The sequence below is a fragment of the Macrobrachium rosenbergii genome, chromosome 3 (genome assembly GCF_040412425.1).
Source record: "Macrobrachium rosenbergii isolate ZJJX-2024 chromosome 3, ASM4041242v1, whole genome shotgun sequence".
Taxonomy (NCBI): domain Eukaryota; kingdom Metazoa; phylum Arthropoda; class Malacostraca; order Decapoda; family Palaemonidae; genus Macrobrachium; species Macrobrachium rosenbergii.
In genome coordinates this window covers 85,173,099-85,199,573 of record NC_089743.1, presented here as the reverse complement: position 1 = coordinate 85,199,573, position 26,475 = coordinate 85,173,099, and the positions used below count along the sequence as shown (strand labels likewise).

At 36.5% G+C, this 26,475-nt stretch overlaps 1 protein-coding gene across 4 annotated transcripts; it reads right to left on the bottom strand.

Annotated features, from left to right (window-relative positions):
- Window positions 1-278: 278 nt before the first annotated feature.
- Window positions 279-25,979, bottom strand: LOC136826650 (neurofilament heavy polypeptide-like). Of its 4 annotated transcripts, none has more exons than XM_067084010.1 (9): window positions 25,814-25,979; window positions 17,431-17,526; window positions 16,825-16,872; window positions 15,380-15,430; window positions 15,165-15,215; window positions 12,462-12,515; window positions 9,449-9,547; window positions 6,886-6,957; window positions 279-2,509 (listed from the first exon to the last, which is right to left on the bottom strand). In XM_067084010.1, exons 2-9 carry the CDS (start codon window positions 17,522-17,524, stop codon window positions 1,635-1,637), a joined length of 1,344 nt encoding a protein of 447 aa, XP_066940111.1. In that variant the 5' UTR covers window positions 17,525-17,526; window positions 25,814-25,979; the 3' UTR covers window positions 279-1,634. The 4 variants fall into 4 exon arrangements, with proteins under 4 accessions (XP_066940111.1, XP_066940104.1, XP_066940124.1 ...); XM_067084003.1 differs by having other exon boundaries at window positions 15,165-15,218; window positions 25,814-25,968; XM_067084023.1 differs by lacking the exon at window positions 12,462-12,515.
- Between the last annotated feature and the right edge of the window lie 496 nt (window positions 25,980-26,475).

Genomic DNA, 26,475 nt, shown 5'->3' with positions numbered 1-26,475 from the left:
ACAGAGAAAATCTGATTAGAAAACGGGAATGGTTCCTATTCCCGCCACCCAGCGGCGGGTATGGTTGATCACCTGACCTACCTGTGCGTGTGCCGCGAGTTTTGAAATTCTGTCGGGAACGTCGGAGACTATAGCTAAGTATATATCTGACGGGTAAGTTGCATGTACAAAACCTTTCCTTGCTTCAATTTTCACCTTTCATTCAAACACAGACACCACAAATGGGCCTTATTCGAGCTTAGAAGTGTTACTCAATGGTCTTGTTAAACTTTAGCATGGTAAGGGTATCATAATTTATTAAACATACAGTACTTAGTTGTTTACCTTCATTTAGTAAATATATGAAATGCTTTTTTTTTTTTTTTTTACCAGAGTTCTATTCTATGGGAACTTCTTCCATAATATTACTTTATACATGGTTCTTTTTTCCTCTCCACACATGACAATGAACCTGCTCCTCTCAGTAGTATAACACATCATTTTTCCAAGCAATGCATTGCATTAAAGTCATGCAGCAGGTAGATAAATAAACAGAATAACTAGAAAAATCACGAATATACAATATTTATAACAAATATTAAAAGGATTACTTCATTATTATATTTCTACACTTACATATTTACAAAATATTACACAAACATTAACAGAGGAGGTAATTCTTAAGTTCTGAACATTATTCAATTCAAAGAAAGAATACAACATTCCCAGAACTGAGACCCTTTATTTCAATCAAATGAAAAAGTATCACCTAAGTGGCTTCTGAGTGTAAAAAGAAGGCCAACTAAAGTAAATGAGCTCTGTTACTTGAGGACAAAAAATTACATTCATCAACGAAAAACAATGCATTAGTAACTGGTCATTTAAACCTACTACGATGCCTCAGTGCTGAGCACAATAAGGTTGTATTCAGACATGAAAATGTAAAAAGTATTTTGAAATCTTTAACAGTTCTGAACTTCGCTGCTAAAAGCAGCATGTCCAATAGCATCTTTAATACTTTATTCAACCTGTTACTACAATTTTTGTTTATCATTAATGAACAAGCAAGACAAGAGAAATCAAATCATAACTTTATAATGACTTAATTTTGTACTTACAGATGGATCACACTGAATACAGGAATTATTCTAATGACAGTAACCCACTGAAAGTGGGATAATGAGATGTAACAATACTATGACTGTGTATGCAACCAGCCAATGCTTTCCTTGTTCAAGGAAAAATACAAGACAACCATTACTCTGAACCAATACCCATTTTTTTCTGCATTCTGTACTTTGAACAAATTTAACTCAAGTTAAACAAATTGAAATATAGTATATTGATAGCTATGCTCTTTCCTGATCTAATGCTAGTTTGTAATCAATCAAAACCACATCTTTCGTGACATCTTTATTTATTGATTATAATTTAAATTCAAATACCAACACAACTACCGGAAATTGGTAGTAAGATCATCCCTCATGATCAATAAAACCAATCACATCTTTAAAGCAAAATGTTAATTTCATTAAAGTATTCTCTGTATGTATGACTTTTATTGGAAAAAATAAAATAACTGTAAAATAGTTTCTTACGGGAAAACATAAGGATAATATTCTTACACTACAAACTACACATCAAATATAAACTAATCAGCATGCTGTAACTGACTGTAACATTTTCAGCATTTGAGTGTAGAGAGACATGTTAGTTTCGTGCGAAGCCCTTAGTGCTTCTAGTATTCGTTTTCTGTAAGCTCTTCTCTGCTCTTCCTCTTCCTCGAACCATTTGATGATTTTAACAACCTCCTCGTCACTAAAATCATCTTGTTGTTTGTCAATCTTGAATGACTGAAGAGGATTATCTTTAGTGCTGAAGCTAAATATCGATTCATTATTGCAAGCCATTGCTTCTGCAACTTCTGCTCCAAAGTTGAGCAACTGTGTCATGACCTCTTTGTTGACCTGCAAAACTTTTTCAATTTCTTTTTTCTCTACTCTGTATGCATTTTCTTTAAGGCTGGCTTTAGTTTCATTTGCAGATCGTTTTGCTCTCTCAAATAATTTTGATGGGTCCTTAGTTTTAATGAACTTTTTATTGGCAGTAGGGAAACTTTCTGGTTCTCTTTTACGCTTTTTTACAGATAATACCCTGTCCTTTGGTTGAACAACTCTCCTGGTTTGACTTTTCTCCTGAAGAGCAGTTTTAGGATGAAGTCTGTCTTTAGCAGATGAAACCTGGGTTGTTGTATAAATTTTTCCTTTCCTGATGGTCAGACGAGATGCATTTTTTTCCTTCTTTGCAGAGATGGATGTTAAGTTTGTGACTCTTGCTCTTGGGGAAGATATGTTGCTCGAAGTCTGCATCTTCATCCTTAACAATTCTTGAGTGGACATCTTACCAGGTAATCTTTTTGATGAAACATTCTCCTTTGTTGGCTTTTTAATTAGTTTCTTTGTGGGCTTATCGCTACCTAATTCTGCATCTTCATCACTTCCATCAGTCTCTTCCTCATCTTCTATTTCTTCTGAAAATTAATAAATATACTGTTTGGTACTTGGAAACACAAGCCCTTACAAACTTGAGTGCAGTACTTATTACAAACATGAAGTCATGTTTGCAAAAAAATTTACGGTCCATGACAGAAAAAGCTTTAAGCCACTTGAAAGTAAAATAATGCAGTTAAGAAAAAGAGAAGAAAATGACCACCAACATCACAATTATATTTTGAACAAAAAAACCCAAACTGAAATTCAAAGTGAAATCCTGTAGTCCTGAGGGCTGCCAGATTAAATAAAAAAAAATGACAATTTATGATTTACACACGCTAAATTTTGCAGGCAATAGTGCAATAAACAAATGCTATATAAAATAAAATCTTCCAACATTTTACAATATACAAACCATCACAACACCATGTATAAGAATGTATTAATTCTTATCTTTCAAAATGCTGCTATAGGACTTTGACCTTTAGTAGGAAAAATTACATGGTCAAACCACTATGTACGTAGTCCTACACCTATGTAAAAAAAATCCTAACATACACAAAAGTCTAACACAATACTATGGAGTGAGGAGGAAATGCATAATATCAGACTGCAAGACACCATGTAACACTGCAACATGTAACTATTCAGTCAGCCCAAGCAGCTCTGCATATATAACCATATACCTTACTGCCTTTTTTTGTCACCACTGTACTTGCATACAGCATCTATTTTATTTCAAGTTAACAATGATCATTTGAAAAACAGCCATGTCAAGGAGAGGGAGAGTCTTCCTTCAAAAAACAGTGATTTCTTATGGAACCAAGATGATACATAAGTGTGAAATATCCCAAAGTTTATCTTCCATAACTTGGTACCATATTGTGTTGACCATGACCACCAACATAAGGATGCTGCAATTATAACATGAAAAAAAAAACCTGCACAATGAAAGGTAAAAGTAAAAAGCATCATAGCAGTTAGTTTAATCATTATAAGAAATGCACTTTCAAAAATTGAGGTTGCAGGAAAGGCAGTAATTTTCAATGTGACTACAAGAAATCACTGACAAAGAGGACTGTCTAACAAAAAGAATGCTACAGAGCCTTTTTTAACATAAAAAGCTATCAATTCTTTTTTAAGCCTTTTCAGGATGATACAACGTCTAGGATCCATGAACATAAAACATCAATACAACAGTCCCACTTTCATTATGTATCAGCATACGTGTGCTAATAGTGGAGGTAAATACTGGAGCACCTTTCCGTTGTCATTTATTCAGGACTCCCATTTGTTACGCCATTCTTAACAATGCACAGATTTGCATACCTTGGTCACAAGAACAATGGTGAAGATAAGTGCACTGGCCACTGCCTCCTGTTACTGGCCTCCAACAATCAACAACTTGGGCATGGTTTGTGGCTCGGCACTTTTTCAAAGCCTTTGTTCCAATCCTAACAGACTTCTTCCTTCCTTTATGAAAACAAAGTACCTTTGCTAAGTTTTATCTTTGTGATGCCACTTAGGACATTTACTTGCTGAAACCCAAAGTCTTGGCAAGTCTTGTTCTCTCAGATCATGGGTTGGATCATTTATCATCCTCATGGCATAAGTAAGTGTTTTTATCTGGAGTAACCTTACCTTTGCCTCTGTTACTTAGCAAGTGGCCATCATTGAGTTTTTCTTCATTAGAAACCCATTGTTTATAGAAATCCCCACTAACTGGAGATTCTTCCATTACAACTGCTTCTCACAGTAGCTCTCCACTGGGTCTATCAGTACCAACTCCCTATCCAAGATTTAGGAATACACATCTGGCAGCTCTCTTTTCTTACACAATCTAAATCATCCTCCCTACTAAGTAGCAATTCAGGCTATTTTATGATTCATAGTTTGTTATTAACAAACTGTTTTCACAATAACACAAGTTTTATATACAAATCTTTCTACCAAAACCTTTAAGTGCCCTCTCCCCTTCGCCTCTCTCCCTGTTGGAGTCTGGCACATCTGAATGAGTTGTAGATTGTGTACAGTGAGGAAGCTGGCCAGGCATGTGCAGTAGCTTTGTTTCTCTACTTGAATGTTTTGCTTTGTGCATGTAAGTGTATTCCACACAGTGAATGGCCACCTTATAATGAATGGATTCATATAAAAACTTACTTTATTGTAAAAAACAGGTTTTGATGTAAGAAAAACCTATTTTTGATAAGCCAATGTTCATCCTCAAAGGGTTAATTTGAAGTGTTTGCAGCCTATACAGTGATATGCATAGCTAAAACTAGGTAGTTTTTATTAAATGCTTGTCCCTTTTATCACTACTGGGCTACTATTACACAGGACCTATTAATTACCTGTGCCATAGAGAATCGCTCAGTCTGCTTTTTGTTTACGGAAATGGTTCATAACTACCTGCAATGAGGAATAAAGGAGAATTTGGTTGCTGGCTGGACATATGTAAAATATGCCACATGCTTTTGGCAGCAAGTTTAAATGATGAAAGAGCTATTTTTACACTGTCTCTAGGAGTCAGATTTCAATAGGAGTTCCAGCAGAACTATGGCATTGTGTTTCCGTCCCTCTCCAAGCAGAATCCACATTTGGGCCAATACTCCAAAAGCAGTGGATTATAGGAACTCCCACTTTAACTCCTCCGATGGAGGCGAAGACTCTCCTGGGGAGAGAGGTCACTGATACCTGACATGAATTGGATATAGCCACTGAAATTTCCCTTCTGAATCTAGAAGATCTAGGGGACAAATACTTCAAATGAAAATCTTTCCTTTCCCATGCAGCAATCATGTATTGAGGGGACCCCATCCGACTACATCTTAAGTGTTTGTATCTTCTAGGGGGTAATGATTTATCCTGGACCTCTACACTGCCAGGCAGAGATGATACAACAGCCTTGGCTCAAACAGTTCATGCAGGCTTCCCTGATAGGAAAATTCTGCTTGTTGTACTTTCTATACTGCCAGGCAGTGATGATGCAACTGCCTTGGCATTGTAAAAACAATATTTTTGAGGATATGTGGAAACAAAATACTGAATTTCTGGAACTCTTTAGGAAGATCACATGATAAGGAAGTTACTGATAAATATAATCTACTGAAGATAAAAAAAAACAGAATGAGGTAGAGAAGCAGTTATTCCAAAAAGTAGTCGATTTGGAGTAGCAGGACTTCAGACAAGAAAGAAAAATGACAGAGAAGAAAGACAAATTCATATCTAATCTCATTGATAATCTTAGGTAAAAATGGAGATTTTCTATAAATACCAGTCTTTTTGCAAATGAAAGAAAATATCTACAATTCAAATCATCTTTAGATATGATCAATATAAGAAAATACATTTTCCCACGTGTAGACCTAGTGCTTTGGGATTTACAGTGGATTGGGTTTGTGATATTAATTACATAAACAACAAAATTCTACCATTACTGTTGTAATTTATGTGAGATTTATCAAGAGGTCTGACTGCTATATGTTTACGATGACTGTGAATAAGAATTTTAATTCCTTGATTCAAACATAGCCTCAAAATGGATTACTTTTCTCTGTTCTAACCAACAAAGAGGTGACAGTGTCTTACAGAGAAAGCAAGATCATAAAGCTGTCATTCTTATGATTATTATTATTTGACATGAATACTCTTTAATACAGAGCATGCAAAATAGCAATTAACTCATTATGATGTGTTCTACACAGTAGGATACCATATGCCAAAAAAAAAAACACTAGAAAATAGTGTTATGTTCAGATTACAGAATTTACAAATAAATAAATCAATCAACAAACGTTAGACAAAAACGAATACAGTTACAGAGAGCGAAAACAAAAGTGTGCAGTATTGCCTAAAAGACTGTTCCACAATTTTGCAGCACTGAGAACTAGAGAACTCCAGGTAATTACAAAAATGAATGAGGCACTTGTGTTGTATAACTGGAATAACAACACCGAAGAATTAGCATCACTACAAATTAGTTTAACAAGACCACAGTCACATTTCTGGACTAATGGCTCACATGCAACCACTCTTTTTCTTACAAGGTACACAGGTAAAAATAAGAAAATGGTACAGTTAGAGAAGTTAGGCAGCTAGGTGGAAGAGATCAAAGTAAACTGATGAAAAGTAAAATGCAGACAGCAGGCCAGCTGAGGCTGCAATCAGGTTGCAAAGAACCTTCTGTACCACCTTCAGTGTGCCAGAGAAAAAAAATTGCTGCAATAAGAGCATTCTCACAAGCTATACTGGGAATGGAGAATTTTGAGTTTGACAATTTGTCTAAGTCAGTGGCACTTCAAAGAGAAAATCTGTAAATACATCGGTTTGTATTCTTAGAGAACAGCACTGTGTAAAAACAATAGTAATTCTACAAAACAGAGATGTTCAAGCAGCAAAAAATGTAGTGTCTTACCTTTAATCTTAAAACCTCGTTTTGTTTTCTCTGAATCTCTTGGGGTCCTTTTATTCAATAAACTGTCATTACCTGAAAAAAAACCATGCTTTGAGAATTACTGTACCTGAGTTTAAGATAAAAAAAAAAAAAAAACATGCAAAGAAAACTAGGTACAGTGTAGATATTTCCAGAACTTTACCTAATGCCTCTAGCAACCTTTGCTCTCATACACTTTGTTTTACACTTTATGTATACTTTACAAGCGAGTTTTGCCTTGAAGGATGATGAAATAATATTTTATGTAATTTACAAGTGAGTTTTGGCCTAAGGGATAGTAATTCAATGTTTTATTGTCAGATATTTAGTGAAACCTTTATGTTTAAGATCACTGTTAATAATCATGCAGTATACAAAATTGTTAACTGTGATAAATCAACAGAAAATTAACCATAAAAATGATAAATTTTGAACAATTCTGGTTCCATAAATACAAACCACTTAGTGGAAACTGAGTTTTAAATACAACCTCCTCCCACTATACAGAGGTCTGTCTGCCTTAACTATTATCATCATTGCAGGGTCAAGAAATCAAAGTGATATCATGTAGGACTGCCAGTCTGATGGGTTAGGAAAGGGACATTTCCAAGGAAATAATTACAGTTACTACTGACAATCTTGCACAGCCAGATAATTGACGAATATTTTACTCAAGCAAATTGTTACTTAGGCAGTAGGTAACAGAATGGTCCTTTGAAGTACTTTTCTTATTTGGAAATAACTGAACATGGCATTCTGTGCTTGTAACTTTACTAGACCTGTGGTAATTCCAGGAGTTCATTATTTATACAAGGTAAGTGCTTGCATATAATATAAATTACAAAACCTGCAATAAGTGTTAAAACAGACTAGATTGAACTGACAGTCATTTCAAAAAACAGTTTGCTTAAAGTTGGATTATATGGCCCAAATTTAATAATACCACCATACTGAAAATTCATAATAGTGTAACTGTGCTCAGAGCTAAACAGGAGAGGGGAGACCAGATGATTGAAAAAGATTAAGAGAGAAGAATATAGAATACAGAAATTTGGCTACAGACCAAGCACTGGGACCTATGAGGCCATTCAGCACTGAAACAGAAATTGATGGTAAAAAGGTTTGAAAGGCGTAACAGGAAGAAAACGTCGCGGCTGCATTATGAAACAATTGTTAGGAGAGGGTGGAAAGTAAGATGGAAGAAAGAGAATATGAACGGGGGCACAGTAAAAGGAATGAAGGGTTGCAGCTAGGGGCCAAACGAACACTGCAAAGAACATTAAGTAATGCCTACAGTGCACCGCATGAGGTGGAACTGACAGCACTACTCCACTACGGGGACGAATAAGATTAATCACCTGCTTATGAGCAACTCCTGGCCATATCAAAAATGTTTTCAAGAATCAAGCAATACATTTTAATCAGAGCTCTGTGAAAACAGACTACCTTCTCAAATACCAGTATTAATATTTCAGTAAACAATAAATTCCTCTGTAACTGATCATGATAAAGCAGTTACCTCATAAACACAAATTCTTTTCATCAAAAGTCTAATGAGGATACTATTTCAATGGGTATGACTCGCTTCTACCACAGCTATGAGCAAGTCCCTAACACTGCTAGTCATTGCAAAGATTAAGGGAAACACAATCTCAAGAGCTCCATTCTTGAAGGATAGTTTACAGTAAACGCCCCATATTTGTGGGGGATGCCTAACACCAACCCCCTGCTGAATAACTAAAATCCGTGAATATTTAAAATCCCTTTAAAAACACTTAGAATGACCTATTTTGATAGTTTAACCATAAAAAAACCCTCTAAAAATACTTATACCTGAGTATTTTAATAGTTTTATCATAAAAAGTGCATTTAGTCGTGAAAATGATACGAAAATACAGTAATTAGTGAATATATCTCAGTGAAAAATTCTGCTAATAGGCAAATTTTCCGTGAATAATGTGTATATAGGTTCCACAGAGGAATCTGCAAATTGGTGAGTCCGCAAATCATGAGAATGCAAATACAAGGGGTCAACTGTATTAAATAACTTATATAATTCATATAGCACACTATCAGAAAGTATATAATCCAACAACCTTAGAGTGTCTTTAAAGTCACTGTTTTTCCTTCACTGTCAATTATTAATGTTTAAAGAGATTGAGTATTGTTTTCTGAAACTCTTAGGCCTTGCTAAAATGGTTTGTTCCAAAAGGAATGGATTTAAAGTAAATGGCGTACAACAAAGCAACTATTAAGGGCCTAAGAAGAGACAATACACGGACCCATTAACACCTTCTAAAGTGTGCCCCTTAAGTCTCATTGCACATGTCACCTCAACAAGATAATCTTGTTAATGGTTTAATACTCCATTTGAATAGATCCCAGCAGTACTTATCCTTGAACTGATTAGGAAATCTTTCCTCAATTAAGTTAATGTATCTATACTATTTAACATGATTAAAATGTGAGCCTTGTAAAGTAGATGATCACCTGTTTTGTATTGATCATCACTAATTCCTAACAAAGAATTTTAATACATGCTTACTTTTATCTCTTTCATCACACAAATATTCTTGGAGCTTAACAGAAGGCTTCGGAGTGCGTCCACTTTTGCGAGCGGGTGTTGCTGTATCAGGGCTTTCTACTGTAAATTTAAGAAGTACAGTAATTAATTATGCAAAGAAAGAAGACAAATACAGTAATTAAGTAATTATGTAAAGACAAATGATACATACAATAAATAAAATTTAAAAATTAATAAACATAATGTTACAATGCTATCCTGGAATATACTGGTATTCCCAATCTCTACTGTAAAATAACTGAATAAATATACAAAATATAAATACTCATGACTATAAATACATACAAAATCTATAAACACTCGTACAGTCATCTTATTTATGCCTTAACGCACACTACACATTCACTTAATAGAAAAGAGATTACCAATACCACTGAATCTAATTTCTACTTTCATAGTGTTCACCCAAGGAATCTGTTCTTAAATAATAAACGAAAACTCAAGCAAGATACAGTTAAAGAAGGTGGACAGCTAAGTGGGAAGAAACCAAAGGAACAGACAGAAAACATAAGACAGAAAACAATGTAGCTGGGGCTTCCAGGATGCTACAGAGGAGCTTTTTACCACACCAGCCAAATTATCTAACCTTCCTCCACATGGGCACACAACCAAGTAATCATTTCACACTAAATACTAACAACTGGAGAAATGTTCCCTAAGGCTATGAATTTAAGAAAAAGGCTCTTATGTTTCTCTATTAAAATGTGCAAGGCCTTGTTTTAGTTCGATGTTGTTAGAGAAATCAACAATATACAAAATATTCTACAATTTATACCAAAAGAACATTTGAAAACCCCATAAAGTAGCCTAAAAAAAAAGTCAGAAAGCTGGTAAACCATGCAAGGCAAAACAAGTTCTCAAGTACTTCCATAAAAACTGTGTAAAGAAAAGAAGAGGTGGATCAGTCAAATGGAAGAAAGTACAAAACCAGGAAAAAATTTAGTAGAAAGGAAAGTACTTCCATAATACATCAAGTGAACTTTGCACTCTAACAACATACATGGCCCTAACACTGACAACTGGGGTAAAGTAGGAAACTTTATATTCTGTGAACAGGCAGTTGGTTACAAAAAGTATAACTACATAAATTTGTAAATAAGTAGTCTATAAAAGTTTACTCAAGACTAACACGATAAATGCATTAACCTTCACGGGGCTGGCCTGAAGGAATAAGATTCATTCATTTTATATATATTATAGCTTCTTAAAAATTAAAAAATTGAATAGAATGGAAATGCTGATGATTCTCATAAAATTTCTAAAGGGCCCAATGCATCTGCAAGCATCACCACCAATGCTGTTAGCATGACAATTAACATGCACATCATGAAAGAATGTTTGTAAAGAACACTAAACCATCCAACACATTTATAATGAGGCCTAGTAAGTCCAGAACCACTGAACCCTTGAAACTTGACTACACAGATTTCATTCTTGCAAGAAAGGATATGAATAAAATAAACATTTAATTTAGTAGTAGCTCAACACATGTGCTCCTCAACTTACCTTGCCTTTTGCATCTGCTGCACTGTTAACAGTTGAGCAGAACTCCTAGATTGTTCCTTACACCAGGATTTCAGAAAGATGTTTATTTTCAGTATTTATATCCACATTTCTATTCATTTCATAATTTTCACCTTAATTTTCCCCTTTGCCTTTATTGGAGATCAACTTTTAGTTGCCTAACATTGCAACAAATAGTATTCTATAGCTGATGTCAGTTTCCAGAGTTGCCAGCTTCTGTTTTCCAAGTGACTTTTGTGAACGTTCAGCCTTTGTGTCATCAAGGAACACCACTTTTTATACAGTGTTAGTGATAGTTCCATTGTTTTCTTGAGTTTTTGTGGGCCAACTGGTATAAGATTTTGGTCTCAGTAAATCAAATTTAGAGCTTAACATTAAGTACAGTATTGTAGGTAACAATCATTTGGAGGACAGTCCCACTTTATATTAGCTAACTTTAGATATTTTGTTTGTTAAAGAGCAAAGGATCTTGTGCATGGAATTCTTCTAACTGGAAACATCAGGTATCAGGAGGTAATCAGGCCTCTTGTGGCCACTACAAAATTATTTGTTGGCGGCTGATTCAGATAAAAACAGAGCCTTGAAGGCATTTTGCAAGGTTCATAAAAACTAGCACAAATATAATAATAATAGAAAAAATAATTATGAATTCTCAATGGATCATATTACTAGTTAGGCTTTCAAGTAGCAACAACTTACCAGCAGATGATAGATGTATATGGTCAAAGTTCAACAAGAAACATCAATGCAAAATCTTTAGCGTTCTCAGTTTACAATATTGCTTTTACTAATGACTGCACATCTGATGTGCAAGCTCGCCCATTCCTCAATTATTTTTTGCAATATTTGAGATGGACTGTACTTTCCCTGGATATATACCTGAAGTCTTTTATGTGGCACCTTAAACAAAAGCTGGTTCAACTGATAAATCGTGGTAACAAGGTAGTTAACCAGCAGTGGGTGAGTCATTTATATTCACTTTTATCTTTGGTTACAGAGACAAAAACAGAGGTGGTTGGAGGTGGAACCATAAAGACTTTGAGTTCACAAATCTATGAAAACTGCAGCTTATCTTTAAAAACTGCACATTTTTCCAAGAATACAGACTTTCTTTAAATGGAGACTCACTCCTTAGTTGGGAGGGTTTTTCTGAAGATAATGACAGACAATGTTCTTCCCACCCCAATATTGCCAGTTTCCTGGTCATCTACTGGCAAAAATCAAAACCCAGTAACCAAGTACATTTTATGATAGTAAGAGACATCTGAACAAAATGATGGATACAGTTTATAATGATAATAAAGACCAAGATTAAGCAAATTGGTTGCTAGCTACCCACCACTACAAAAAAAGGACTTGAAAATATTTAGTTACAAATAAGTGACTGCATGCAGTATTTTTCACTCTATTATCTAGGGAGGTAAAGATAAATATGTGCAAACATAATCACCTTTTTTAACATGGACAGTAGTACTTTTCTTCTCAAGCATACGTGGTCCAGTGGCTAATGAAAGAAAAAAGGTTAATTTATCTAACAGCTTCAGCTAAAGTGAAAGAATGCTGCAATTATAAAAAAAAAATAATAAAACGTTATCACTGTAAAATTATGCTAGGTGCAGAAAGAGACAGCAAGACTTGCAGTATAGATTACCAATCTGAAAAAACCACGCACGTAACAGATGCATATATTTACTGCAATTAGTGGCTAGTGAAATACATGTAAGAAAATTATGAAAGCAAATTCAAATTGTATAACTGAATTAAAATGGCACAGGAAAAAGATTGGCAAAGGTAAGAGAAGAGACCAATACAACAACATAAACTATTTAGTTTAATAGTTTAATAAGCTACTTGTAAATCAAGATTATACAAAATAGTGAAGTTGACAAATTTCCATCATTGGTGATTTATAATGATGAATATCCTATGCCTCTGAAGATCTAACTGCAACCATTAACCTGAACTGATTGTACTGTCTAAGAAATAGTGAAAAGAAGAAGAACAGCTGACCATCCCTCCACTAAGCAAGCAAGCATATTACGAGATGCAACCATGAAGTGAGACTGGGAGCTCACTCTGTTCTTCTTGATTTAGCTGATCTAACAACAATATTAGAGTTTAAGTGAAGGTTATGCAGGATACCATAACACAAAAACCAGAGCAAAGACAGTGGGACAGTGGCAAGCATGTCATAAAAACCTGAGATAAATGTCAGTAACCATCAGCAGTTTACGATGCTAACAGAGAAAACTAAGCATAGGTGCAAAATAGGAGACTTCTAGATGCTAAAGTAGACAAGTCAAATGACCTGATACTAACGGTAAAATCAAAGGCAAGTCTTCAAAAATGTTTCAAAGACTGAGTTTTAATTGATAAGGCTAAAAATCAACCCAAGAACAAACAAAATTACTAGTGTTGTGGTAGGCATCACGAGGGAGGGTTCAGCCACTGAAGTGGCAATACAGATGCTGTAAGGAAAGTGCAGATGATATCTATTATTATGTTGAGTATGTACAAGAATTCCTTCTGAAGATATAGAAGATGATTCTGTAATAATCGCTGAGGGGCTACAATGGGAAGGAAATAAGTAACAAGTAACAAAAGTCTGGATATAACTGAAAGATGCTGCCCAACTATCCTGAACATCCATCTGTAGACCAATTTACACACTTTGTGCCTTAGAATTGTAAATCATTACAAAGTGGAGACAAGCACTTACAAATAACATAAGATGAGTGTGACCACAATTATGATTCATGGTTGGGAGTGCACTGGAAAGCTTATATCACAAGAGGAAGTAGATGCAAAATACTTCAGGAGCTGGTAAATAGATTAAGACCCCAAAGAATGAGAAGGTTTGAGCACCAGACTTAAAGGGTAGATGAATAACAAGTTGGGAAGCAGCATATTAAGAAGTGGTAGGAAAGTAATCATTATTTATTATTATTATTACTATTATTATTATTGGTTAGATTCAGTAGAAAGTTAATAGATAACTATTTCAACCAAATGAGAATTCAGTCAGGGTGTGCACAAGATATATGAGAATGGAGAGAACCTTATCAGCCATCTAACACAATAAAAAAACAAGTAAAAATTGTGCTGAAGTTTCCTTGGCGCAATCGAGTTTTCTGTACAGTGTATAATCAAGGCCACCGAAAATAGATCTACCTTTCCGTGGTCTTGGTATAATGCTGTATGAGCCGCAGCCCATGAAACTTTAACCACAGCCTGGTAGTGGCCTGTTCTACATCGTTGCCAGACACAGGACTATGGCTAATTTTAACCTTAAATAAAATAAAAACTACTGAGGCTAGAGGGCTGCAATTTGGTATGTTTGATGACTGGAGCCCTCTAGCTTCAGTAGTTTTTAAGATCTGAGGGCAGACGGACAGACAAAGCTGGCACAGTATTTTACTTTTACAGAAAACTAAAAGGTGATAATATAGTTGAACAAAAATGAAAAAAAACATGATGGCTATATACTTGCTATGTACAAACAAAAAATAAACATAAGTACAGTACATAAATATAAACATATGATGAAAAAACTAGATATCAGTTGGAGGAATTCCAGTTGTAAGCATTCAAAACAAAGATAATAAAAATTTAGACATTCATGTCTAGCAAATTTAATTATTACACTTACTTCCACTGATGACCATTCTTACATCATACAAAATAGCAACCAAACAATTCTGATGACCAAAGAGTGAACTGAGGATGAAAAGGAGGAGCACTACTACCTCTCCTTATTGCAACCGGAACCAAGTACTAGTGAAATGTGAGCATCACCCGAGACAAAGGACTCCCCTATATGATAGGAATTCCCATCCAAAACAATCAATACTGCACTTGTTTACAACCAGAATTCATCACTTCCTTCACATCATCTAGATGTGAAATATTGAGTTTGTTTTCATTTACAGACAATACTCTTGCATTTGTGAGGAATATCTTTGAACCTTTCTGGCTTTAGTCTGTAATAACTCTGCTTAACATATGCTAAATGTAAGGCACATTCTCTTTATAAACACCTCAGACGAATAAAAGCTCATTTAGTTTACGCATTTTAGATATAACAAAAGACAACATTGAATAACTGTTAACTGAGTTATCACTGGAAAAGATAATAATTTTTATAGCCTCTTACTTTTTGTTGGAGGTGATTCCTTCTTTTTGGGAGCTTCCTTGGCAACTGGAGCTGCTAAAAAGAAATCCAGAATTAACAAACATATGCTGAATGTAAAGCTTATTTCCTTTCACCATTCTACACAAATAAAAGCAAATTTTTTCATACATTTTATAGCTAAACAAACTTTGAGTAATTACTAAAACACTAATACTGTAATATTCATAAAATCTTACTTTTTGTTTGTTGCAATTCCTTCTTTTTGGGAGCCTCCTTAGAAACTGGACCTGACAAAAAGAAGTTCTGAGTTACAATATAGTAATCTAAATTAACACTTTTCAATAAATATCCTCTTTAACCTATAACAATGTAACAGACTTTATTAGTAAAAACTGTTTTAGATATGCATCGACTCCAACAATTCAGCAAAACATCTACAAACAACATGCCAGCTCAATGTGAAAATCACCTACATATTTGCTAAAAGACTTTCCAAACCTCTATCTGATTAGCATAGAAAAACATCATGCCACCTCAATATGAAAATCACTTGCATATTTGCTACAGGATTGTTCAAACCTCTATTATTCAATGAATGTAATAGATGAAGTCCAATGGTGACTCTCCATGTCAAAATGGTGATGGGTTTCTATGCTTTGTTAATTACTATCTTCCACATGGCATGATGGTGGCATTTACTATCGGCTCCATACTATATGATCAAGGCTTTTCAAACTTTGTAATCAATTAAAAGGCATAATGTTCGTGCACGTTAATTGACAAGTGACTTTCACTGGGTCACGTTATTGGCCAGTTATTTTCACCAACATCATCAAAGAAAACCAATCACAAACATGCATTCATTTTAGCACTGAAATGAAATATTTGATGGTGGTGTGAGTGTGGTGAATCTGCAGGAACACTGATTTGAGTTATATGTGTACTTTTTCTTGGATTAAGACATTAACATTATTATAACGCGACTACTAAGTTATCTTCGTAGACTCCCACAGTCCTCATTTGGGCAGGCTCTTAAATAACAAAGAAAAAGTTGAAGCAAGGTCATGTTAAAGAAGATGGACACCTAGTAAGAGACCAAAAAGAAATCTACACCAGCTAATCCACAGCCAAATGAATATATGACCATAGGAGGAGGCCTTCATCCACCTATGACATATACTGTAGTATAACTGGAATATAAAATTTAGGCCAAAGCCAAGTGCTGGGACCTAAGACGTCATTCAGTGCTGAAAGGAAAACTGGGAGTAAGAAGGTTTTAAAGGTGTAACATGATGAAAACCTTACAGTTGCACTTATGAAAGAATTGTTAGGAGAGGGTGGAAAGTAAGATGGAAGAAAGATAATATGAATGGAGGTACAGTAAAATGAATGGAAGGGGCTGCAGGTAGGGGCTGAGAGGATACTGCAAAGAATCTTAAGTAATGCCTACAGTGTACTGCGTGAGGTACACTGATGGCCTCACTCCCCTCCCCCCTGGGGCATCTATAACATAAGTCAGAGAACTGAACTTTTCTTTCTAAGGTTAAATTATTTGGACAGCTTTTATCACCTGGAACACACAAAAAAAAAATTCTGTCTTTAGAGTACTTTAAACACTTTAATTAATGATACAATACGCTAAAGTACATTTGAAATAATATTCCCCTCATCAAAGACATACCTTTTACAATCTGTGGAGATTTTTTCTCTGATGTTCGAGGTGTACTTTCTGAAAAGTTCAATGTAAATTAATACAAAACTTACAAAAATCCATGAAGCAATTTCAAGTTCAAATGTTTGTTAACAAGTAAAAATCAGTACAGTTTACTTAATATGTGAGGCACTGAAACACAGCCTTGCATAATTTATATAAATAAACCTCCTGCTGTCAACTGCTGTAAATACAAAAAAATTAAAGAAATGGATCTATTAAGGACATAAAAGCTCAACATTAGGTAACTGAAAAATATAATTCGTTCAAATTAGTGTGATGATTCTTAGTAAGAACACCTGTCATTTACTTAAACTATTTTTTTCAAGAGCAGAGAAGTAGCTATTTCAAAACATTAAAAACTGATATATACTACATTACTGTGCCAGTGAGGTAACAGCTATGATTATTACTTACAAATTTTCTGCTCTCTCTTGATTTAATAGCATACTGTTTGGAAATCTTAACAATACCATACCAGTTCTCTCCCAAACAACAAGGCTGATAAAAAGATTTTAATCACAGAAATTAATCAAGGTGATATAAACCTGGTAGTAAAACTACAGTTAAACTTACCTTTTACTTTTTCAATTTCATTTTCATAGAGGTATTCCTTCAGTTTGGCAGAGGGCTTCGGCTGCCGTCCACTCTTTCGAGTTGGCGTCATCATTTCTGTATAAGAAATAGAGCAATGACTAGTGGATTCGTGATGAACTCTGTTATTAAAAAACTTTAAACACAAGGCATGTAGTTATAAAATTCATGTTCCCATTCCACAAACCCTTACATAAGTATACATGTTCAGGATTAATCTTCTTTTCATTTAATCAAGTATCACAACCATCCTCAAGGAGACCATTGGACTATAGAACAGTCTCCCCGGGGATGTACAATCAGAACCTAACTGGTTCAAGCGGAGATGCAATGCATTCCTACCCTAAAACAATTCTCCTTGTAAATTAATAATTTCTTACATTTAAATCTATTAGTTTTTTAATTTCTTCATTTATTTTTTTCTATTTTTAACAACTGATCATTTCTTTCTGTATTTCCTGTTATTTCTTTCAAGTGAACGCCATATTCTTTGGAAGCTTGAATTTCAAGTCAAAGGTGCCTGTGAGCTTGTTCCATGTGAATAGGGTTCATCTTTTGAATAATAATGTAATCACACCACCTGACAGTGAATGGAAATAAGTTCTTTTGAACAATATGAACAACCTCTCAAAAGGTTCCATAAAACATTGGCTGCCTCTCATGCACTGAAAATATGTTGCCTTCCATCTCTGACTGATCGGGAACTGACCAGTGATGGTTTTCTCATTATGCAGGCATCAAAAGTTCAATTCTGAAAGCTTGCAATGATCTATGAGCACTGCAGCAAAAGTTATGAGAATCCAGAACATCACTAAATCAACTCAGCTGTCTTATGTATAACATTTCTCTAAATATCAGGGATGTTAAGAAGTACCATGACAGTCTAATGGTTAAAGGGTTTAAGGTTAAATGTGGTTGTTAAAAGGCTGTTTCATTTACTTGGTCACCCAGGAATTTCAGCCATAAAATCTATCATCACCAATTCTGGTGACTGATGTCCAATGTCAAATAAACACTTCTGATGTGAAATATTAGTGTGAACTATCAAGAAAGTTCAATGTAGTGCACACACTGAAGTAGGCTGAATGTCAGATTCCAAATAAATGGCACTTACATTTGAGTTCTTTACCCCTCGCTCTCTTTTCATTCTGAAATTTGGATGAATAATTCACTACAAAAAGATCTAACCCTCTAAGGAAATTTCCATAACATTAGCCACTTCATGCATACCTACACACACATCACAACTTACTGCTCATCTTGCAGGCCCTCTCTTACTTCCTAAATGTTGGGCCCCTCTTTTCCAATACCTCCTTCTCACTTTAACAGACCATTCTAAGTCTTCCTCCTCCATCGTACTAACACTTACAAACTGTATACTCTTTTCATCAACCTATCATCGTTCATTCTTTCAATAGGACCAAACCATCTCATTTAAGACATCTCCATATTTCAAACCGTTTAAATTCTTGTTATGCCACATATACTACATAAACAATTCATATCTACAGCTTCGACCTTTTGTCTTTCATTTGCATTTATCATCCATACTTCCATAGTAGCACATTTAGCTCAAAACACCCTTCATACATTCCAACCTTGGCTGCCTTACACTCAAAAGTTTTTGAGTTTCCTCCTCATCTTTTGTACATTCTGCAACCTTCCTTGCTGCACCTATTCTGTGACCTGCCTCTTCTCTCATCCAGCCCTTTCAAAACATTTATTCCCAAATATCTTTACAAACCTACTGCTTCCATTCTTCTAACACCCATATTAATATTGAGTGCGCCATTTTCTTGGTTGCCATTTACCTTAATAACCTGCAAAGTCTTTCAATTCTATTCACTATCTCCAATCACTATTGTATCACCTCCAAACATCTACCATCCTACACTGCTTTCACATATCATCTTCTTAACCTGCAAGTTTGCACTAACATCCCATGAGCTTTATCTGACTTCTTGTATCCCTCCATCCATTAATACAGAGCAGCCCTAGCTTAGGTTCAGAAGCAAAAGTGCTGAGGAGTTACATGTGCTATTTCTGTAGGTGACGTCCAGCTTAAAAACAGATTGAATATGTTTCAACAGAGATACATCCTAACATTACCTTACACGTCAAAAACAGGTTTCATCATATCTTCAACTTAAGCCATGTGATATTGTACACAACAGAACAACATATGTATAACTATTCTACACAAGGGTAGGGCGCTGTCATGAAAAAGCCATGCAGTCAAACTCCCTTCCCAAAAACTCTAACCTGTCATCATCCAGACTTCTCCAAATTCCCAACATAGCCAAGGCAATGTGAAATCACCCACAGCAGATGCGCGAGCAACTATTTTGCACTGTAACTGATTTGAAAAGGTTAGACTGGGCTATGATGCACCTCTGTAACTGCCCTTGATACAGTTTCAAGCTTTTATACATTTTTTTTGGTGACTTACTCTTTGTGCAGATAAATTGTGAACATTTTTAACTGAATATGTTATGATTTGTGCATTTCCAACCTTTTCAGCATTTCCAACCTTTTCAACAGGTGAAGAGCACTTTTTTTTTTTTTTTCCCTACCCAAAAAATACTGGTTCCCCAATCAGATTCAGGTTCAAGGTTGAGGCTTTACCTTTCCACTGGCACCTCAGCTGCTTGTGCAGTTTTCTTGTGGTGGGCCAGTTTTGGCTAGGTTATCTCATGCTTTTGCTTTCTTATATTTTTTTTTCCACAACTGACAGACTACCTAGCTTAAGCCTTTTGTTTTTCTTTACAGTATCACTTTCACTAAATAAATTCTTTCCAACTAGCTTACATCACGTGTCCTCCTCATACAGTTGTTGTAATTCAACTATCTATGCTACTTCACTTCTTTCTTTTCTATGTTCTTCGCAAAAACACAAAAAATTAGTTATTTTACAACTAAGCCTTGCCTAACAGGCTATATTTTCACAATGCTAATCAACACTTCTGGTATTCCCCATAATTACTGACTACTGGGGGAAGGGAAAAACACAATGGGTGAGTGTAGAAGATGGGAACAAGTTCAGCAGGCGAAGACAAACCTGACCTGTCTTGTAATGTCAAGTCCTGGCCTAAACGGACCTTATCTCCCTAACCTCACTTAGGGTGCCGTGCCCTGACCTGGCTTGGGGGTTTCACCCCCACAGTGCCTCCCCCAAAGTAACCCTAAACATCGGAAAGGCCTGATCCCCTCGTTCTGCACACTACCCAACACAACAAGGAGTGGTCTTCGTCCTCTTCTTCTGTCCTTATTAATCCCACTGTATAGCAGGGTCGGCCGTTCTAGTCAACTTTCTCCATGTATTTCTATTCCTTGCATCTGCTTCCCCACAAAAGTCCCACCTCACCCACATCCCTCCTCATGGCATCCATCCACCTGATCCACTGATGCCCCACACTCCTCTTCCCATCATTGGCATGTACTCTTAGCTCTCTTGATTGGTTCCATGGTAAAACTTTACAACAGTTGCATCCTATTTCCCAGTAATGCAAAACATCACAGAAGAAAACTTACTCTCAATCCTAAAATACGGCCATTAAGACACATACAAGACTGAAATGCAATTTCTTAATCATACCATTTTGTTACAAAACGTGTTTTCTCTCAAGTCCCAAAACTAGTGACAAGATGCCACTATCCACTAGTTCTTCAAGTAAAACCCCGACTGATTCGCGGACACGCATTTCTTGAACATATCCCATTTTCGTTAAAAACGTGTATTTTTCTCAAGTCCCATAATTTTGAATAAATGCACTTTTTGTGATAAAACTATTAAAATACTCAGGTATATGCATTTTTACAGGGTTTTTCTAAACTATCAAAAAAATCCACTTTAGTTCTTTTTAGCTATTTGGTGGCTGCAGTATGTCCTTACAGTCAGGTTCATTTCAAAGGTTGGGTCAAAGGCTTGTATGCATGCACAGACCAGGTTTGGGTTACTGCACATGCGCAGTTTTTTCTAATTGACCTATCATATTCTCCGATTTAGATTTGATCCAGGCCAACCAATCATAGGCCTAGGATTATACCCGCTAGGGTTTGGTTTGTCGGCCTTCTCTGAATTCGTCCATTTGATTTCCGCCCATGAATGTAATGGATCTTTGCCTTGGTTGTGATTTAAGTATAGTAGATATTTCTGTTATATCTAGGGATAGGGAGTCCACTCTTGAATTTTTTGCATGGAACAAAGTGTTAAATTTGATGTATAAATGCCCTTGTTGCCTTAATGTTGACAAATTAACTAAAAATAATCGATTCCGTTGCGATAAAGTCTTCAAGAATTCAGCTGGTCACTGAGCACGCTGTCGCCTTAATATATCAGGGACGACAGGAACTTGGTTTGAGAACGTCCACATTTCTTTTCAGCAAATTCTTCTTTAGGTTTTTTTTTAACTGTAGCCAGTGTACCCAACTATAGGTTGCACGTGCAGCCAAGGTATGTGAGCGTACCATAAATGACCGGTACAACTTCTGCTGGGATGTTGTACTGCACCACATTGAAAGTACCAGCACCCCAATAGGTGGGCCGGGAAAAGTAGTCGAAATAGACGAGGCCAAATTTGGAAAAAGAAAATATAATAAAGGGAGGTATGTATATCAAAGGAGTGTGGGTGTTTGGAGGGTTTGAATGAGATTCCAAAAAAACGTTCATGGTCCCAGTAGGCGACCATATGGAGGAAACTTTGGTGGCCGAAATTCATAAGTGGATACTGCTGGGAACCAGCTGGAAGGGTACACACATGAAACCATGAACCACTCACGCAACTTTGTGAATCCAGACACTGGGGCATCAACCCAGAACATCGAATGTTGCTGGAAGGATGCTCGGGCTGATGTACCAAGATACAGGCAGAAGGAAAGAAGCCTTTGACAAATACCTGGCCCATCACCTCTTCTGCCGAAAATACTAGTTGTACAAAGCCCGGTTTCATGTGTTCGTGCGTGCTGTGGCCACCATCTACCCACCTCCTGTTTCCCCAGCGGAACACGAATCTGACGACCCCCAACAATAAGGTAAGTTCATTGATGTATATGTAGGCTAACGTAAATGGTCCCTAAGTAAGGCTAAGAGCAAATAGGTAGCATATTTTAGGTAAGAGTTCTTGTTGGCAAGCGGAAGTCAGGGCTGCTCACGCTGTCCGTCTGCTCGGGCTAAGAACACCCCACGTGTTCAGACTACGAACTCAGCCTGACGATAACCATATGTTGGGGGTTTGTTTAGGCATACGTAAGAAGTAGCCTAGGCCAATCATGTCCGAACATACGGTTAACCCCTAAGTTTGGAGTAACCAGTTGAACAGAGCCTAGCATACAGTTTGTCGTCTCTAGTTCATTCTTTCAATCAGTAACAGTTCTTATCAAGGTACATTAGGCTAACCTAACCAATGTGTCCACACTTAACTGATAAAGTAGTCTACTTTATGTAGTGGCAGGTCAGTCACTCAATAATACTGTACAGAATATTTCTAATGTAGGTAAGGAGTAGCCTAACCCAGGTTTCTTATGTAGGCTAGAAGTAGCCTAGTCTAGTGGTGTCCGTAGGTGCATCAGGGTAAGACTATTCGAATGTTGTAGCCTATTGTAAGTAGAGTGGCAGGACAGCATTTTGTGTGCAGGGTAGCAGGTCAGCCTCACGTATGTAGAGTAGCAGGTCAACCTCATGTATGTAGAGAAGAGGGTCAGTAAATCGGGTCATTACGAAATTTGTAATAGGTTATGCATATGCATCTACTGCATGTATTGGCGCAAAAACATCAGTTTTCGTGAATTCCTCCGTTATGTCCATTCCCCCCACCCAATAACCCCAGTTTCCCAACAACATCCCCCTTACCGTTTGTTATAGGCTTTTGAATATTCACTTACTGCATGTTTACAGTAATTACGCCAAAATAAACATTTTTTGTGCATTTTCTAGCGTGAAATAGGCTGTGCAATTGTTGTAAAGTTTTACCAATTCCACCTCCTCTTTTCTTATTACAAGGCCACAGTATCTCAGACAAGCTTCCCTAGCCTTCTCCTTCACGTTACATAGCCTATACCACACATTCTTATATCTTGACTCTCCCTCCTTTCCAGCAGTGATATTCCAGCAATCCATTTCACCATCCTCATCTCGGTTCTTTCCAACAGTCCCTCCTCTTTCCTCTTTAGTGCCCAAGTTTCTGCCCCATATAACAGCACAGGCCTGATAACTGTCTTATAAATTTTCATTTGGAGCCTTAATGGCATTTTCTTGTCTAAAACAACTCCAGTTAATTTCCTCCATTTTCGTCATGCTCTGTCTCACTGCTTTCTCAGTACCTCCCTCCTCTGCTATTATTGATCCCAAGTAGTTGAACTCATTGTTCTGTTTTAGCACTGTACCATCTTCCACTTGAATGTTTACTTCTTCATGTCCTTATTTACAACTAATTATTAGCTCTGTCTTTCCAATCTTCACTTTCAATCCTCTCTTTTCTAGGGCTCTTGGTAATTTTTCGGCAGACTCCAGCCAGCCATTTTTGCATGAAAAACCATTTTGGGTTTTTCATGCAAAACTGGCTAGGAAATGACAGGGCACTAAAAGAATCTAAAAATACCAACCTAACGTAGCCTGGGGGTGTATACTGGTTACAATTTTGCCGTGCTAGCTATGGAGGGGGGTGGAGGTCACACTGTCTTACCTTGTAAGTCGTAATTTGCTGAATTATTTTCCTCTGTTATTAAGCATTTGTGAAGGTTATGTATTGAGAAGAAATTTTTTGTTTTTGGTATTTCTATGCTTTTATATGTTTTACCTAAGAAAAATACATAATTATAAGGTAGATCTAAGCCGGCTGTCAGCAGAGAGCTAGACTATGGCAGCTGATGTTTTTCTATAGAACTTTACCTGCTGAACAAGAATCTAAAGAAATGTTTTGTTGCTCAGCTGTAATTAAGCTATAAATTATGTTAGAACTGTAGCCAATGGTAAAGGGGACATGTTGGGAATCTGGGGTTTTGGTTGGGGTAAAACACTTAAAGAATAGCTAACAGTAAGGGGGACCCGTTGAGAATTCGGGGTTCTGGGTGGTAAATAACTTGGGAAAAGGCTTGGGCACTTTATTGTTGTATTTCCTGTTATATATGTCATTTGGAACACGAAATACAAGCGTAAAAAAAAGGGCAAATAAATGGACAACTGGAGCCGTTTCAAAGGCACTTTTTATGTATTACTACTACTGCTGATTCCAGGCCCTATCACACATGCGCAGTCTAACAGGTGAGCCAATCACACGATGCCTCCAACTGAGAGAGTAGTATTCTATGCCGGTGTTTTGCGGTGAGCTAGACTGTGGCAATTGACCTTTTCCTAGACTGTGGCAATTGACCTTTTCCTATGTTATTTTACTTGCTTTACAAGAATTTAAAGTAATATAGCATGCGCAGCGCAACATTACCGCCTGCCAGAACATACAAGCTTGCCAAGAATATTCAAAATGCGGATAAGGCGCGAAGCGCCGTTCCGCCACCCCCAAATTGAAAGCAGAAATGGTAATATTTTGCTGGTTGGATGTGGCTAAACTGTAAACTTTGTTTACTATTTATGTTTCTTCGCCCCGACTGAAAGCTTCGAATAGTGTCCAGTCGAGCTAGACTATGGCAGTTGACGTTTTTCTGTGTTATTTTACTTGTTTTACAGGAGTTTAAGGTAACATTTTGCTGGCTGGCTGTAGCTAAACTGTAATTTACCTTTGAACCATATAGGTTGGTGCAGGGGATCCGTTGGTACCGTTGTGTAGCCTTCAAAGGTCAATTACAGTTTAGTTACAGCTGGCCGACAAAATATTACTTTAGATTCTTGTGAAGCAAGTAAAATAACATAGGAAAACGTCAACTGCCACAGTCTACCTCACCACGGACAGCCGGCTTAGAATTCCCAATTATAATGTGGGAGGTGGCTGGAGTCTTCCGAAAAACAACCGGGCTCTTTTCCATCCTAAAAACATTTCAAAAAGTTCGTCTGTGTCTGCTATAATGACTAAATCATCACCACACCAACAAGTGGTCTGCATAAACAATCGCCTCACGGCTAGAGACCCAAAAACAATGAATTCGGCTACAAGCAAAGTTAATGATTCATATAGCTAAGCTATTGGGTTAGGAATTATTGTATCAAATTATAATCGAGTACTACAAACTCTGGCAACATTAGAAGTGTATAAGACAACCCTAAGACAGTTATTAATCGGAAAAACTGGACAGGCTAGTAAAGCGTAGCTACGGCTGCCTATCCCAGGCTTGGCGAAATAAGCTCAACTCCAGCTCAGTCTATTTCCTCAATAACTTCAGCTGATAACTACACGCTATGACACTTCTCATTACTCACTTGAGGAGAACTCTCGACTGAAATCTGCCACACACTCACTCGCTAACTACTATTTTATTTGTACTAATCAGGTTGTACGAGACACTGGCTTTGGTGACAAACTTGTAAACTTGTAAACAAACAGCACGCGTTGCTTGCTTCTTCTTCGTCGTCTTTCATTAATGACATACTTCAAAGGTCAAAACGACGATAACAACTGTAATAATGTAATTTTTTTCCAATTTTGGGTATTTCATAGTATTTCTTGTTAGATTTAAAATATCTTTATCGTCATATTTATGCTTTTTTATGCCTTTTCGCGGCTCATGTGTTATGTTTGTGCTTGTCGGCGATACTATACCGCCGAGAGTCAGTTTTCTTCTTGCGAAGTTTTTAGTATCTATTTTTAATTAAGGTGTTAATTATAGTGACAGAAAAATCGAGTTTATGAATGTTCCGTTTCACTCTTACCCTTTCGAAAAATGCCTGGTTAATTAAAGGCGTACTACAAAGGACTGAATATGCCTTCGAATCAATAGGCTTTACTCTGCAAATCGATGATTCTTTCACCAGACCCATTCAGAGTTAGTTGCAGAGTATTTGTACTAATAGTCACAGTAAATATTCAGATTTTCGTGTAATACGAGAGGCAAGTCTAGGTTACTTAGGTTAGGTAATTGGTT